Source organism: Ptychodera flava, chromosome 2 (assembly GCF_041260155.1).
Source record: "Ptychodera flava strain L36383 chromosome 2, AS_Pfla_20210202, whole genome shotgun sequence".
Taxonomy (NCBI): Eukaryota; Metazoa; Hemichordata; class Enteropneusta; family Ptychoderidae; genus Ptychodera; species Ptychodera flava.
The window spans coordinates 17,673,407-17,688,304 of record NC_091929.1 but is presented as its reverse complement, the minus strand read 5'-3'; the positions used below and the strand labels follow the sequence as shown (position 1 = coordinate 17,688,304).

General features: G+C 41.2%; 2 protein-coding genes across 2 annotated transcripts; both read right to left on the bottom strand.

Moving 5' to 3' along the window:
- Positions 1-253: 253 nt before the first annotated feature.
- Positions 254-673, bottom strand: LOC139149205 (uncharacterized). Its single transcript, XM_070720780.1, has one exon. It carries the CDS (start codon positions 671-673, stop codon positions 254-256), a length of 420 nt encoding a protein of 139 aa, XP_070576881.1.
- Positions 674-2,366: 1,693 nt separating this feature from the next.
- LOC139149196 (uncharacterized) lies at positions 2,367-2,759 on the bottom strand. The gene has a single exon (XM_070720768.1). The coding sequence runs from the start codon at positions 2,757-2,759 to the stop codon at positions 2,367-2,369; it is 393 nt and encodes a 130-aa protein (XP_070576869.1).
- Positions 2,760-14,898: the final 12,139 nt, after the last annotated feature.

The following is a 14,898-nucleotide window of genomic DNA, read 5'->3' as shown; positions in this document are numbered from 1 at the left end:
GTTCGCCATCTTTGTAGATCATGACAACTACTTTTCGTACTTTGTTGTCATCGCTGGATAGACCTTCACTATGCCAGCGAGGGGCCAGCTGTTTCTTGCGTATTCTTTCTCTCTCAAAAGAACCACGTCTCCTTCTTTGACGCTGATTGTAGATTTGTTCCATTTTGGTCGTGGCTGACGGCTTTGTAGATATTCTTTTCTCCATCGTATCCGGAATTGGTCAGCTAGATACTGTACGCGTCGCCAACGTTTTCTACTGTAGATGTCTTGTTGGACAAATGAGCCTGGTGGTGGGGGTCGGTGATTGAGTCTTCATTGTGAGTAGCATGTTAGGGGTGAGAGCTTTGGGATCGTTTGCATCTGATGATACAGTCGTTATAGGTCTGGAGTTGACGATGGCGCTGGCTTCTGCCATGAGAGTTGTCAGCAAGTCATGTGTGTATTGTTGCTTGCCTAGTTGATAGTGCATGGAGTCAAGAACGCGTCTGATGGTACCAATTTGTCGTTCCCATATACCGCTGAAGTGGGATGCGTGAGGTGGGTTGAAAATCCACTCACAGTCTCTTGTTGTAAGGAATTTTTTGATGCGGTCTTGATCCAGTTCTTTGGCTGCTGCCTGAAGTTCGTTCTTTGCGCCGATGAAGTTAGTGCCCTGGTCACATCTGAGTTTCATAATGTTGCCGCGTATAGCTATGAAGCGGCATAGGGCATTAATAAAGGCTGAAGTGTCCATGGAGACTATTACCTCTATGTGTACTGCTGTAGTTTAGAGACAGACAAAGATAACTGCCCATCTCTTGTTTCAGATGTACCGGCTCTGGTTTTGCGGGAAGCTATAGCCCAGGGGCCGAATACATCCATTCCTACATTGGTGAATGGTGGGGTTTTCTCAGTTCTGTCCGACGGTAGGTCGGCCATGAGTTGAGTGAGTGGTTTTGCTCTCAATCTTCTGCATATCGCACATTTGTGTATTATACTTCTTACCATGTCATGTACACCCATGATCCAATAGCCATTAGCTCTGACGTTTGACAGGGTGAGTTGTCTGCCTTGATGTTGTACTTGTCGATGTACATGATCGATGATAAGTCGTGAAATGTGGTCGTCCTGTGGGAGGATGATGGATGTCGGCCGCAGAGGTCGAGGTCAGATTGGCGAAGTCTTCCTCCTACGCGGATGAGTCCTTTTTCATCGATGAATGGGTTAATCCGGCTGATGGGGTTCCGTTTCTGTAGTTTGCTGTTGTCAGTGCCTGCTGACTTTGCTGCAGATAGTATCTCATATTCTTTATGAAATGCCTTTTTCTGTACTGAGCGTAGGATGATGGTTTCTGCTTGTGCCATCATCTCAATTTTCACTTGTTCTGGAGACTTCTCTTTCTCTTTTTTGTCTGTCTTTTCTGGTGATTTTCTTTGTCTGATTTTGCCTATTAAGTTGGCAATACTTCTCTTCAAGGATCTCCATGATGAGAATCGTTGAAATCGGTGAGCACCTAAGTCGTCTTGTTCTACTTCCTTCGTTGATGTGTTGAGGACAGCAAGTTGTTTGCGGACCTCAGGGTCTTCGTCACTTACTGTGTATTCATGTTCTGTTTCTTCATGGTTGTCTTTGTCTTGCTCGTCTCGCTGCCACAGAAATGCTGGTCCTGATAGCCAGATAGTTGAGTTGAGTTTCGGGGCTGGTATACTGCGTGATGCGATGTCAGCTGGATTTTCATGTGTAGACACATGTAGCCACTGGTGTGGTGATGAGATGTTGTGTATCTTTTCTACTCTGTTTGCTACGTATACGTGGAAACGTTTCGAGCTGTTGTTTATATATCCAAGGAAGATTTTGCTGTCCGTGTGATATTTGACGTTGTCGATGTTCAGGCCGATATTTCTGATGTGATCTTCTGTGCGAGTTCTGTTGCTAGGACGGCTGCACACAGTTCTAGGCGAGGTATGGAGACTGCATGAGTCGGGTTTACCTTTGCTTTGCCAAGTATGAATGATACGTTGACGTTGTCTTCGTGGTTGAGCAACCGCAAGTACGTTACAGCACCTACGGTATGGCTTCATTGCTGGCGTCAGAGAAAATGACACTCAGTTTTCTTTATGGGTCCGAAGGTGGGTGGAGTGTAGCATCGCTGTAGCTGTATCTTTGTGATTTAGTTGAGGTTGTTGCACCAGCGGGTCCATCTGGGCAAGTATTTCTCTGGTAATGTTTCATCCCATCCAGGGTTTGATGAGTTGCGTCCTTTAGTTTCTGTCATGAGGCCTCGTAGTATTAATTTTTTTCTATGGAAACTGGTGCGAGTATACCGAGTGGATCGTATATTGAGTTGACGATCGCCAGTACTCCCCGCCGTGAGAATGGCTTCTCCTTCAAATCTTCTTGAATGTGAATGCGTCGGCCTCTAGAGACCACTTGACCCCTAATGATCTCTGAGTCGGAAAGGTGTCTTGATTGAAATCCAACCTCTGTAGATCTTTGGCTAGTACTTCGTTTGGAAGTGCTGTCATGGCTTCTTCATCATTAGAAACGATCTTGTGGAAGTTAACGTTTCTGGTCGCAAGTAAGTCTCTTGTTCTATTGATGAGACTGATAGCTTTCTGTGCATCTGGTGCTGAGGTTAGTCCGTCGTCGACGTAAAAGTTCTTGTCTATGAACTCTTTCACGTCTTCTCCATATGTAGATACGCCGTCTTCAGCGATCTTTCTCAGTCCGAAGGTAGCAATGGCTGGTAAGGAGACATTGCCAAACAGGTGTACGTTCATTCTGTACTGAATTACTGCTTTCGTGGGGTCGTTGTCTTTGAACCAAAAGAAGCGCAGATAGTCTCTGTGTTCTTGTTGATGTGGAAGCTATGAAACATTTGTTCTACGTCACCCATTACTGCTGTCTGCTCGCGTCGGAATCATAGCAGGATACCGAGGAGGCTGTTCATTTGGTCAGGTCCCTGAAGCAATGCGTCGTTCAAGGAGACTCCGTTGTACTTTGCACTGGAGTCGAATACTACTCTGATCTGCTGTTTCTTGGGATGGTAGACACCGAAGTGTGGTAAGTACCATGCGTTGTCGGCATCTATTTTGTCTTCTGGAACGGGACTTGCGTGGTTGCGTTCCATAATTTTCTTCATAAACTGAAAGTATTCTTCCATCATTTGTGGTTTACGCTGAAACTGATTCTGTAGATTGTAGAATCGGTTCAGAGCTGATTGTCGGTTGTTCGGTAATTTCTTTGGGTCTTGCCTGAAGGGGAGAGGAAGTTCTAGATTGCCTTCCTCGTTTACATGGACTTCTCGTTGCATGATGTCCAGGAATTGCTTGTCTTCAATGGAGGGTGCCTTTTGTTCGTCGTAAGGTGTCCGCTTGAAGACGGTGGTGCCAAAGTTGACGGGTTTCGGGCTTATTATGTCTTTGATGTGGATGTGATGATTACATTCGAGAGCTGATTCATCGTAGCTGTTGAGGGTTGCAGTCGTATGGTGTACTGAAGTACGGATTACACCTCTTGCTGTCTCTAGGCACAGTTCACCTGAACTTGTCCACCCTAGGTTGGTGCGTTGAGCCCAAGGCGAGTTTACAGGTCCGTTTCTTGTTTCTCTGACTTTCAGTGGTTCTGGGCAGTTTCTGCTGATGAGGAGGTGAATTCCAACGTTCTTTTTTGGTTCTGGAATGTAATCGATGATGGGCTTCAGATGTTTGAAGGCCTTGCAAATGTCTGGTGTGGGTATTTCGTTCTTGTCGCTCGGTATGTTGTCATTTTCTAGCAGGATGGGAAGAGAAAATACGGATAGTTTTCAATCGGATTCGAACCCACAACATACGGCATCAGTCGCCTAGCTGAGAGGCCAGAGAACAGAACCAGTCGGCTAAATCTCCACTCCCAAAAAATTTTTTCTTTCCGTCATGTGATTCTATGATGCAAGGTTGCTACGTCGTCCCTTTCTGAGTTCTCCTTTGCCGCTGCATGTTGACAGTTCGTATTCAAGGTCTGGGCCGTGTATCTTCAGTGCGTCGAAGAGGTGGCTGTCACCCATACAGGCGTTGGACTGGTCGTCTAGGACTACGTAAGTTTCTATGTAGTCTGCTGGTCGGTCTTGTGTATATACCTTTGCGAGGACTATCTTCTCACACGAACGTCCGGCTGGGCATTTTGTGAGTCCGGTACATTTTGTTGTAGCTTCTTGGGTTTCCTTTTCTTTATCTTCTGGTTTGGTTTCGGTTGCTTTCTGCTTAGATCTGTCGCCAGGTGTAGCGTGGAGACAGGTGATGTGTTTCTTGCTCTTGCATATAGCGCATTCGATGTTCGATGTGCAGTCTTTGGCGAGATGTTTCTCGGTGCATTTAAAGCACAAACCTTTCTTCTAGCACAGTTCAATTCTGTCAGCAATTGGTTGCTTTTCAAATGCTTTGCAATCTTTCAGGTCATGTCCTGTAGCCTTGTGAAAGATACATTGTTTTTCTTCATTTGATGATTTCGTTGCGTGTACACACGCTCTGGTCTTCGTATGTTGACTGGATTTTGACTTACTTGTTCCAGGGGTGTGGTCGTCTGGTCTTGGAATATCAGGATCGCATGCTGCTTTCGCTGTGTCTTTCAGGAAGTCTTTGAAGAACTTGAATGGAGGAAATGTTTTGTGGCATCGTTTGTATGATGCCACGTTATCTCTCCACTTGTTGAGGACGAATCTTGGTAACTTCTCCATGACGGGCTTGAGTCCGTGTGGTGTATTGAGGGACGAAAGGTCAGGAAGTTTTCTCATGTGTGCCTCTGTGTTAGAGCACAAGTCTGATAGTTCGAGTAGCTTTTTGCTTTCGTCTGGTTTAACTTTCGGGAAGGACTTCAGTCTTTCCAGGATTACTGCGGTGATGACTGCAGGGTTGCCGAATCTGTCTTCTAGTTCTATCCAAGCCTCTCAATATGACACGTCTGGGTCGTCTACATCTCGTTGTAGATGGTCTTCGATGATTTTATGCAGATCTCCTTACGTAAATTATGCAGGAAATCTAGTTTCGAATGATCTTTTCCATGACATGTACATGATAGGATCGCCTCCGAATGTTATTGGTTGTTGTAGTGGTAAACGTTGATGGGCCATCATTTGGGCTATCTCCGTCAGAGGTTGCATGTTGTTGTTGTTCTGGCTTGTTGTAGGTGTCTGTTGATTTGAAGTAGATGTGATTGTCTCACCTGATTCTGTTGGTGTTCCCTGTCCTGGTTGTATCAGTAGAGGGGATGATTCTAAGTCTTTGTTTTGTGCTTTGGGTACGAACTCGGTAAAGTTCAGTGCTGGTAATGGATCATGCTTCAATTCTCTTTTCATTGCAATGTATTGTGATACATGGTTGTTCGATGACTGGTCTGATGTAGTAAGTGTTTGTACTGGTAGGGAGTTTTCTTCCGCTACTTGCTGGAGGGTTTCTGCATCTATCCTTGCCTTTTCTGCTTTTATTTCAGCTTCGATAACTTTGATTTTTTTTTTATGGTGAGCAATTGTCTTCATATACTCTGCCTCTCTTGCTGCAGAGCGTGCCTTGCCTTGTGCCTTTAATGCGTTTGTTCTGGATGATGTTGATGATCTGGTTCTGTGTGAACTACGCAAGCTACTTAGTGTTGTAGATCCTCGTTCGGATGGTGATTTGAAGTTGAGGGCACTGTTTCAGCTCTCCTTGTCTTTGCATCGTTAATGTATTCATTTGCTTGTTCAATGTTCCTATTGAAGCTTATTTCCGTTAATTCTGCTTGCTCCTTACCTTGTGGAGTCTTGTCTTGTTGATAAAGTCTCTGAAGTTTGTTCCAAGTTTGTTCATATTCCTTGGAAAGTGTCTCTGCTGTATCAATTCGCTTTCTGTTGGGTCCTGCATTGCTCTGAGGTCGATGAGAACTCCCCTTGTTTGGTTCCAAATGCTTGACAGGGCCTTTTCAGTGTTCAAGGTAGCATAGAGCAGTCCTCCTTCGTTTTTTCTACTGTCCTGTAGAGGGCGCCCTTCAGTTCGGGCAGCAGATCCACCTTCAGCAGTGGCCGTCCCACTGGGAACCGCCCCTTCATTTGTTTGTTCTGAGGTATTTTCTGCCTTAGAAATATCTTCTTGATTTTCATTTTGAGATTCTGTGTGGGCTGGTTGTTCAGCTCCTTCGACTTTATATTCATCCATTATAGTTTCTTTGAGTCAGTTGTAGTTGGCTGTATATAGTATATACAGTGGGCCTACCTTGTAGCCTATATGCCAGTGTCAGCTGTGCACTCGAGTCAGTGTCTTGTCCAATGGTTTGCTGGTTTTTACTTCCAATGATGTTCACTTGCGACGATTTTTCACTGTGGCGGAGTCAAGTTACTTTGTATCCGCTAAGTGCCAACCACTCCAAGAAATAACCACCCTCAGTTGCTTTAGTTTAGAGTAGTTTATTCAAGAAGCGGTGAAAACTGGGTAAATAAAGAGATTAAAATACAAGGTCATTCATTGTCTACATCGGAGAGTCGAGGTAAATCAAGTCCAAAGTAAACGGAATAAAAGAACTAAATTCTACTAAAATATCTAAATACTGCATTCAAAATGGTCCTCTAAATAATTGGAAAGTCATAAAGAGAAAAAATCCACTTACATCGTTGCGCCTACAGTCCTACTTTTGGCTGGAGTGTTTGTGAGATCCACGTGGCATGTCTACTTGCTTTAGGGGAGAACCATTTGATTTCCGGGGGTATGGAGGAAGTGGGTATGGGAGCAAATTTTTTTTTTTCTGTCAGAGTGACAGCAATTTATTTTTCTACTGTCAGACCTGCACCAATTTTTTTTTTCAAATGGAGTAGCAGTGCAATTTTTTTTAATTGGTCATCAAGTTTGTAATGCGTTGTATATAAGGGAGCCGTCATTATTTACTGCCTGAAACTCCGAAATTTAGAGTGACCCCCCCTTCGCCAACCATGATGAATTTGAGTAACCTCCCTCTCTAACTCTGAAATTTTGACTGATCCCCCACTCAGAAAAGTTAAATACCAATATATGTAATTGTAAAATTTACAAAATACAGCAACAGTAAAGACCTTTCAAATCCTGATGTACCCTGCTAGACTATCATCAGTTATCTCATGATGGTTCAAAAAAGGTGAACACATCAAAGTTCAAAGTCACAATAAAATAAAGATATAAAAGATCACGCAGTATCTAATTATATAGTTATATACTGTTTAATTTGGATGGATATTATGACAGGGTTTTCACTAGGATATCTGACCGGGCAGAATTTTAAAGTACAGGGGGAGAACATGAGAGAGGCTTAGGGGGAAAGTGTCACAGGGGCTTTCCCCTATCTTGCATGGACATTTTTAAGATATTGATGTGTGCAATGGTGCAGTCTGGTGCAATCTGAGAGGTGTTTTTTAATTTATTTACTCAGTGAAACTGTTTGAATACCCCAAGGGCGAGAGCACGAGAGGGGGGTTTCCCTCTCGTATGGAAATTTTGAGAAATTGATGTGTTTAATGGTGCAATCTGAGAGGAGTTTCAGTTTATTTTGCACTCGGTAAAACTGTTTGAAAATGACATTGAACACTGATATTTTTTACATTTTTTGCATGATCAGTTTTTTGAGTCACAATATTCAACAACCAAACAATGACAATACAATTTGTGAAAAAACAGTTCTGTTTGCCAGAGACTGAAGACAAATGAATATACAGGAACGGAAAATCTGTGACCTTCTTGTGTCATTTCTCCAGCTGCCAGCTTCTAATGAAAAGTCTGAATATGGTATGTTTGCGATCCGGTGTTAGTGGTCAGAGAAACAAGGCTCACACATATATTTCATTATATTTGGTGTTCCTCAATTTTTCATTGTCAAGGTACATCTTTCTAACAAATTTATATTGAGAAAATAATATATTGGTTTTAACACTAGTTTATTGACTCCTGTCTTGTGTTTTAAATTTTCACAATTTACAGAAGTCAAATAGTCCCCTTTAAACAGTGCCTATGCAATTGAGATATTGCAACAGAAATCCTGAAATATGATTTCTTGGGTCAGAAAAGGGAAGGAAAACATTGAGTGTACTGAGGTGTAAAGTAGACCTATGTAGTATATGGTTATATCATAAGTGCTGGGAAAAGAAACATAAGAATTGCTTGTGGTAAGCGGCGCGCCGGCAAAGAATACATGAGAATAAGGTTTCCAAATTTTGCTTATTTCTGGTGCATTTTTTTTCTCTTCTGTCTGTTATGACAATTTTTTTTTCTCAGGCCATGACAGGATCAATTTTTTTCTTTTCTCTCACCTGGTGACAATTTTTTTTTCTCAAAATCCTCCATATCCCCCCCCAGAAATCAAATGGTTCTCCCCTTAAGACAGTGGAAGAAAAACGTGTCTGCGTGGGTGTAATTTAATCTTTAACCTTTTAATTGTTTTACCAAGAAGTTTCTTGACCTTTGTGTCAGAGGGCCTTAAGAAAGATAGAGGGCGATCTTCAGAAAATCTAGTTGGGGTCATGAAGGGTCAATTCAACACAGTATGTTTGCAGATCCATTATTAAAATCACGTCCCCCGTTGTCTATGTCTAATAGTTTTTGTTGTTGCATTTTACCATACCAACGTTTAGCTTTCCTTATTTCAGAATCAAATGTGCGCTTGCTTCAACAAAAGAATCTTTTAGTCTAGATTACAATCTGGATGGACCTTTGCACCTGTTCCACAGCTTTTCTTTTTGACATGTTGATATCCAGAGATCAGTGAGTAACGGTGACCACCATGGTTTGTTCCTTTTATGCTTTTTTGTTGTACGTAGTGAAACATCCCTGAACTCTAAATGAACATCCATTTCGTCTTTGAAAAGCTTACATATTGCATCATAAGTAGAATCGATGTCTTCTTGTTGTAAGTTGGCTTTTTCTAGATTTTCAGTAAACATCTGAATGTTACTTCGAGTGTCTGAACTGCACATAAACCCAGGTGGGATGTATTTTAATTGATATAGCCGACGTTTGGTAGTAGAGTTCGTCGTTTGGAAATCACGTGAACGTACATGGAAATCATCAATAGATGCATTATGAACACTCCAAGTCAGTAAGCAATGATCAGGAATACTTCCAGTGGGAAAAATACCATGTTCGTTGCAGATACGAGCATTTGACCAAACCTGGAAGTTTTTATAGGTGTTCAGTTCTATCGGCGGGTACTAAACAATAATCAACTACTGCTGAACCTTTAAATGAAACTAATATGAACCCATCATTGTTATGGTCAGTGTTACGCCCATTTAACACACACATATTATTGTCTTTACAAAAATCAATAAGCAACTCTCCAAAGGTATTTTCACATTGTCGATTACTGCCCTCGGTGAAATATCTTGTAACTCTTGTATGTAGTCTTGCAGCTGACCACATCTGGCATTGAAATCACCACACAGAATATGGTAATCAAAGCATTCATTTCCATGCATAAGTAATTGTTGGGATAAGTAATAGAAAAAATAGTGACAACATCACTGTTCGCTCCCATATAGTTATCAAAACAAGTCAACAATTGTATGAAACATGGACATACATAGACAGACTGACATACACAGACTGGCATAGAGTGATGACATTGACCCAAAGTGTGCCTTGGCCCATGGAGAGTGATAAATATATAACAAAGCTGAATGTAATGATAAAATAGTTAAGTATAGGCCTATACAGGCACTGAGAGTGAATGTGTTACAGCATTTTGATTAGTTTCTTTTCCTTTTTTACTTCTGTGATAATCTTTAAGACAATCAATCTGCAAGGCAGTTTATGTATTGACAAATATGTTATCTTTTACAAGCACACAGCAAAACAGTTCTTGATTTTTCATTTACAATGTTTGACATAGACTGAAATACATAACATGCACCAAAGTTTACACTTTGCCCATACACCAGATACATGGAGAAATTTCAACATACAATCATCAACTCAGAAACCCTACACGGAAAAGTAAACATTGTTTTCTTCCAGAACAGCTGGTGCATCCACATCTGGACAACTTACAAACTTAACCAATTACACAAGGATGATGACACAACAGATAAAGTTAGACTGTGGTGAACTTGACTATTCCTTTTAAATCCTTACCTAACTTGACATCTTAAACTAAAATACACTGCATGGTTAATTGCGCGCAAATTACATCAGGGTGGACCATTTGACAAGGGAAGGTGTCTGGGAGATAAATGAGGTACATTATCTTTTTATCCGATCCATTGTACATTCTTTTTTCCCCACTCTCCCACCATTTCGTTTTTGTCAAACCTTCCCTGGCTGAATTTTTTATTGGCATTTGTTTGGAATTTTTCAAAATCTGCCAGGGTTTTTTTTTACCGCATTTCAACAACAAATACAGTTTACTATATCAAATGCTTACTAAATCACCACATTATATACTATTAGTTCCAGTAGCTATAAAATTGCCCCCCCCCATCCAAAAAAAAAAAATCTTTAAAATACAAAATGAAAGATATCCCAGTAAACTAACAGTTTCGCAAAGTTGCCCCAAAAATTCAAAATTCCGGATTTCAACTTAATTTCAATATATCTTATTAATAAAAACCCTAAGAACTGGTTTACTAAATATCAAAGCAATCAGACTGAGAAACAAATTTTTGAACAAAAATGAGAAAAATTGCCCCCCAAAATACAAAATTGCAGATTTCATCCTAATTTTAAATATATCTAATTAACATAAACCCCAGGAACCTATACACTAGATATCAAAGCTACCAGATCAGAAGTTTTAGGAGAAAAATTTTTTGACCAAAGAAGGCAAAAATTGCCCCTAAAATAAAACAAAAATTGCCAGTTTCAACATACCTTCAATACATTATATTGAGATTAATCTTAGATACCTGTATACCAAATATCAAAGCTATCAAATCAGTAGTTTTTGGATAAAATTTTTTTTTATCAAAAATTGGGAAAATTGCCCCAAAATTACAAATATGACAATATCAATACAATTTGTACAAGCATGACTGAGGTCATCCTGAGGAACATGAATACTAAGTTTCATAGTAATCAGACGAGCAATTTCAGAGAACAAGATCTTTTGAATAAAAAAGGAAAAAATACCCTAAAAATACAAACATGCAAATTTCATCCCAATTTTTGCACACATAATTAAGAATACCTAAAGAAATCAGTATACCAAGTTTCAACCAAATCTGACTAATGCTTACTGAGTTTTAGCCATTTGCAGGATTTTTCCTTTTTTTCCCCTCATTTGCATATTTTTGGCACTGACATGTTCATTTGAACAAATTCACATCTCCACCCCTAGGTGCACCTGTACACCAAATACTAAGACAGTAGGTGCTACGGTTTATGAGTTTTTGATGTGGACGGACATACATACATACATACATACATACATACGTACATACATACATACATACATACAGACGACATTTTTCCACCTTATAAGAATACCTCCCATTTGCATATATACATATGCATATATGGGAGCTAAAAATCGTTACCAACATCTCCTCTGGGAGAATGCTGAGGTTGCAGATAACTGCAAACGTATTGTGAACGAACGATCATAATATTTGTCTTTTAACTTTAACCTAGGAATACCTTCCGTGTTGTTGTCTAGTATGGATACTTTGTACCTTCTAAGAAGACGACTATGTATAAATATGCCCACTCCACCAGAGCCGCGTATGGCTCGCCTTGAAATAAATTTCCAATTCTGACGATAATCATTCATTTTGAGAGTTTTGAGAGTTTCATCATCCCGCAGAAATGTTTCACAAACACGAGTGCAAATACCTCAGGTACGGCAAGCTTGCTCGCTCGCCCGCCATTGGGTTCTGTTATTATTACATATGTTTCCCCCTGTTTATTTTATCGAGAAAACAAAGGAACTAAAAACACAAGCGAACACATTTTAAATAGTTTACGTGACACACATTGAAAGACAAGGATCACGCGCTGTTCTATGCGCGGCTCCAATATCCGAGTGCATCCTTGTGAATAAATGTAATTGTTACTTCATAAACGTTTATATGACAACTATGCCCAGTTTCCCTCTGATGAAAGCAGTTCACGTACGTACACGACGTCAACCCTGCAGCAGTGCAGGTATAGATTTTCTGTAACGTGTAAAAATTTTGGACAAAAATTGGCAATTTTTACAATGATAACAGCCTATTGCGTTAAACAAGGGACGTATTATGCAATCATTATCATTGCAATGGTAACCGCACTGCCCACCTTCCACTTGCAAGCTGAAAACTATAGCGTTCCGTCTAAAAACTGGCAATTTTTGAATCTAATTATTGACACAGGGGCGCTTTTCTATAATTCAATCCCAGCATTCTTTGTGTATGCCCCCGTTCATATGCACGACAGTTTTCTCCCTTTATCTATATTAATGATATTTTGTATCAGCGACAAGGTGTATAATAACATTTACTGGCTAATAAAAGAGGTATATTTTATAAAAGGCATGTTATATCATAGTAATTTGTTTCGTATTTGTTTATTTACGAGTACTCAAAAAAAAAACATGGCGGCGCCCATGAAAGAAGGGTACACTTCCGGTTACTCGCATAGTATATTATGAATAAGCGCATGCGTAGTCAGTAAGCCGCTGGCGCGACTATTATACATCTTACATTTCTGATCAGGGCATCAAAATGTCGGAGTAGTGACCGTTTTCGTGCGATGTCAACAATTTTTCTTCCGATTTTATCGCGCCAGTGTGGAACGCTACCTCGGACGCGCTTCTGCAAGTTTTGGAATGTGTGCACTACACACATACGTACGTACAGAGCGCGCGCGAGACTTGTTCTGGCACTCGTCCAAGGGGTCCCTTGAAACCGTTCTACAGTGAACGCGCAGATACAGCCGCAGGGAATGGGGCGCCTTGAAACCGTACGTGTTACGGAACGGGCGCGCGTTCCGTACGGCTTTTTTAGCGCATGCTAAATTCTATTATAATATGCTTAGTTGAAATCTGGCAATCTGATTGGCTGGAGCCGGGGGTTTATATTCTCAACACTGAAGAAGACCTGCGTGCTGCGTAACATTTTTGAGCTCACGCAAATTTCGAACTCCAGCTTGAGAGAGCTCAACGCGCGATAACGTCGAACAAGTCTGATTGATTTTGATTGTTAAATTTTAGTCTAGTGCAGCTTCACGAACCAACAAATGAAGAGTTTCTGTAGGCAGCGGAGGCTATGTAACAACAACATAATTTTTAAAAGTTTTTGAGCTTTTTTGAAGTAAAATTCTTCAATTTCGATATCTAATTGCGATATCGATGCATTGCGCAACCATATTTTACGAATTCAACTGTGCACGCGCGCGCGTTCTGAAACGTTCTTTTTTAGAGTTTGTATGAGGCTGGGCGCTTCTGAACTCTCGTTCCAACTTCGGCCCTAAATAACGACATTGTCCACTTGTTTTTAACTTTAGTATATTATAATGAGGTTATAAACGGTGCGCTCGGGTATTTGGTTGCGGATATAAGACCTCTGGGGTGAAAATTAGCATATTTGGGTGAAATAATCACCTCGCTTCGCTCGGTGATTATTTCCCGCCAAATATGCTAATTTTCACCCCAGAGGTCTTATATCCGCAACCGAATACCCTCGCTTGCCGTTTATAACCTCTAATTGTTCTCGATGGTACATGTATAATAATATGACAGAACCCCACGGCTAGAGACTGCAAGCATTCCATACTGGGGGTATTTGCACTCGTGCTGGAGGTGTATTCTTGCTGCCCTCGCACTCGCAGAGGACTGGCGCAAGAATACACCTCCAGCAACTCGTGCAAATACCCCCAGTACGGAATGCTTGCACTCTCTAGCCGTGGGGTTCTGTTATTATTACATATGTTTTAATTTTACTTTGAGAATAAACCGAAAAATAAATCTGAAACCGCCTGTAAAAACGAAAGAAATGCGACCACACAACCCAGGCAGAGTTCTGCGGAATGATATTCCTTGTTTACGCTGTTTTGTGAAGAGGCGCCACTATGATGATGTCATTGACTTTTCATTGGCTAGGAGTCCTGCATTCCCACTTTTGATTGGATAAAGCTGTTTACTTATTTACAGGTCACAAGGTCAAGTATTAGCTCACCCAGTAAGAGTGACAAAAGGCAGGGTTACTTCCGCGTTCAAAGGCTGGTGGTCCGGGGAAAATTAATAAAAACAAAAGACTCATATTCCTTTGAAAAATTTAATCAACATGGTAATAAACATGAATTATAATAATTACATAAATATCAACAAAGCAGCAATCTTTGGTCAACATGACGACAGTTTTTAACGCAAATATTGGCGACGGACGGCATCGACACTGAGTGATATTCAGTGCAGTGTAAACAATCGAAAATTGACCGCGTACCGAACAAACATTACACGGTAAAGATCACGTACGGGAGTTTCAAACATCTAGTCATCGTCCGAATCATACAAAAAGGTAGGACGTTGTCTCTTGGTAGGGGGATTTTCGATGGAATGTTGGTCACAATTTGCGGTGGACGTGTTCCCTGCTACGTTGAAATTGAAATTAAAAGTTCCGCCAGTAATGGTTGCGTTGGCAAACATGCCCGCGACAGCACTGCTTGCTTGCTGTGACGATATACTCGGGACCGGATTATTAAGAATGGCTTTACCTGAAAGCGGCGGCGTTTCAATAGGCAGGAGCGCCCGGTCGTGACTCTGTAGCTGTGGCTCATATTTCGAACGGGCGCCGGTTAAAATATCGCTCATCTGCTTCTGCTGGTCTTCCGAGGCGATCGCGTATCTGTTCAGGCTATTTACGTTCTTGTGGCCGCTCAACTGAGCCACTGTGTTTGGCGGAACCCCTGCGTGTAGTAAACGGGTTATCGACGTTTTCCTGGCACTGTGGTTCGTCAACTTGCCCTCGAGACCAGCGGCTGT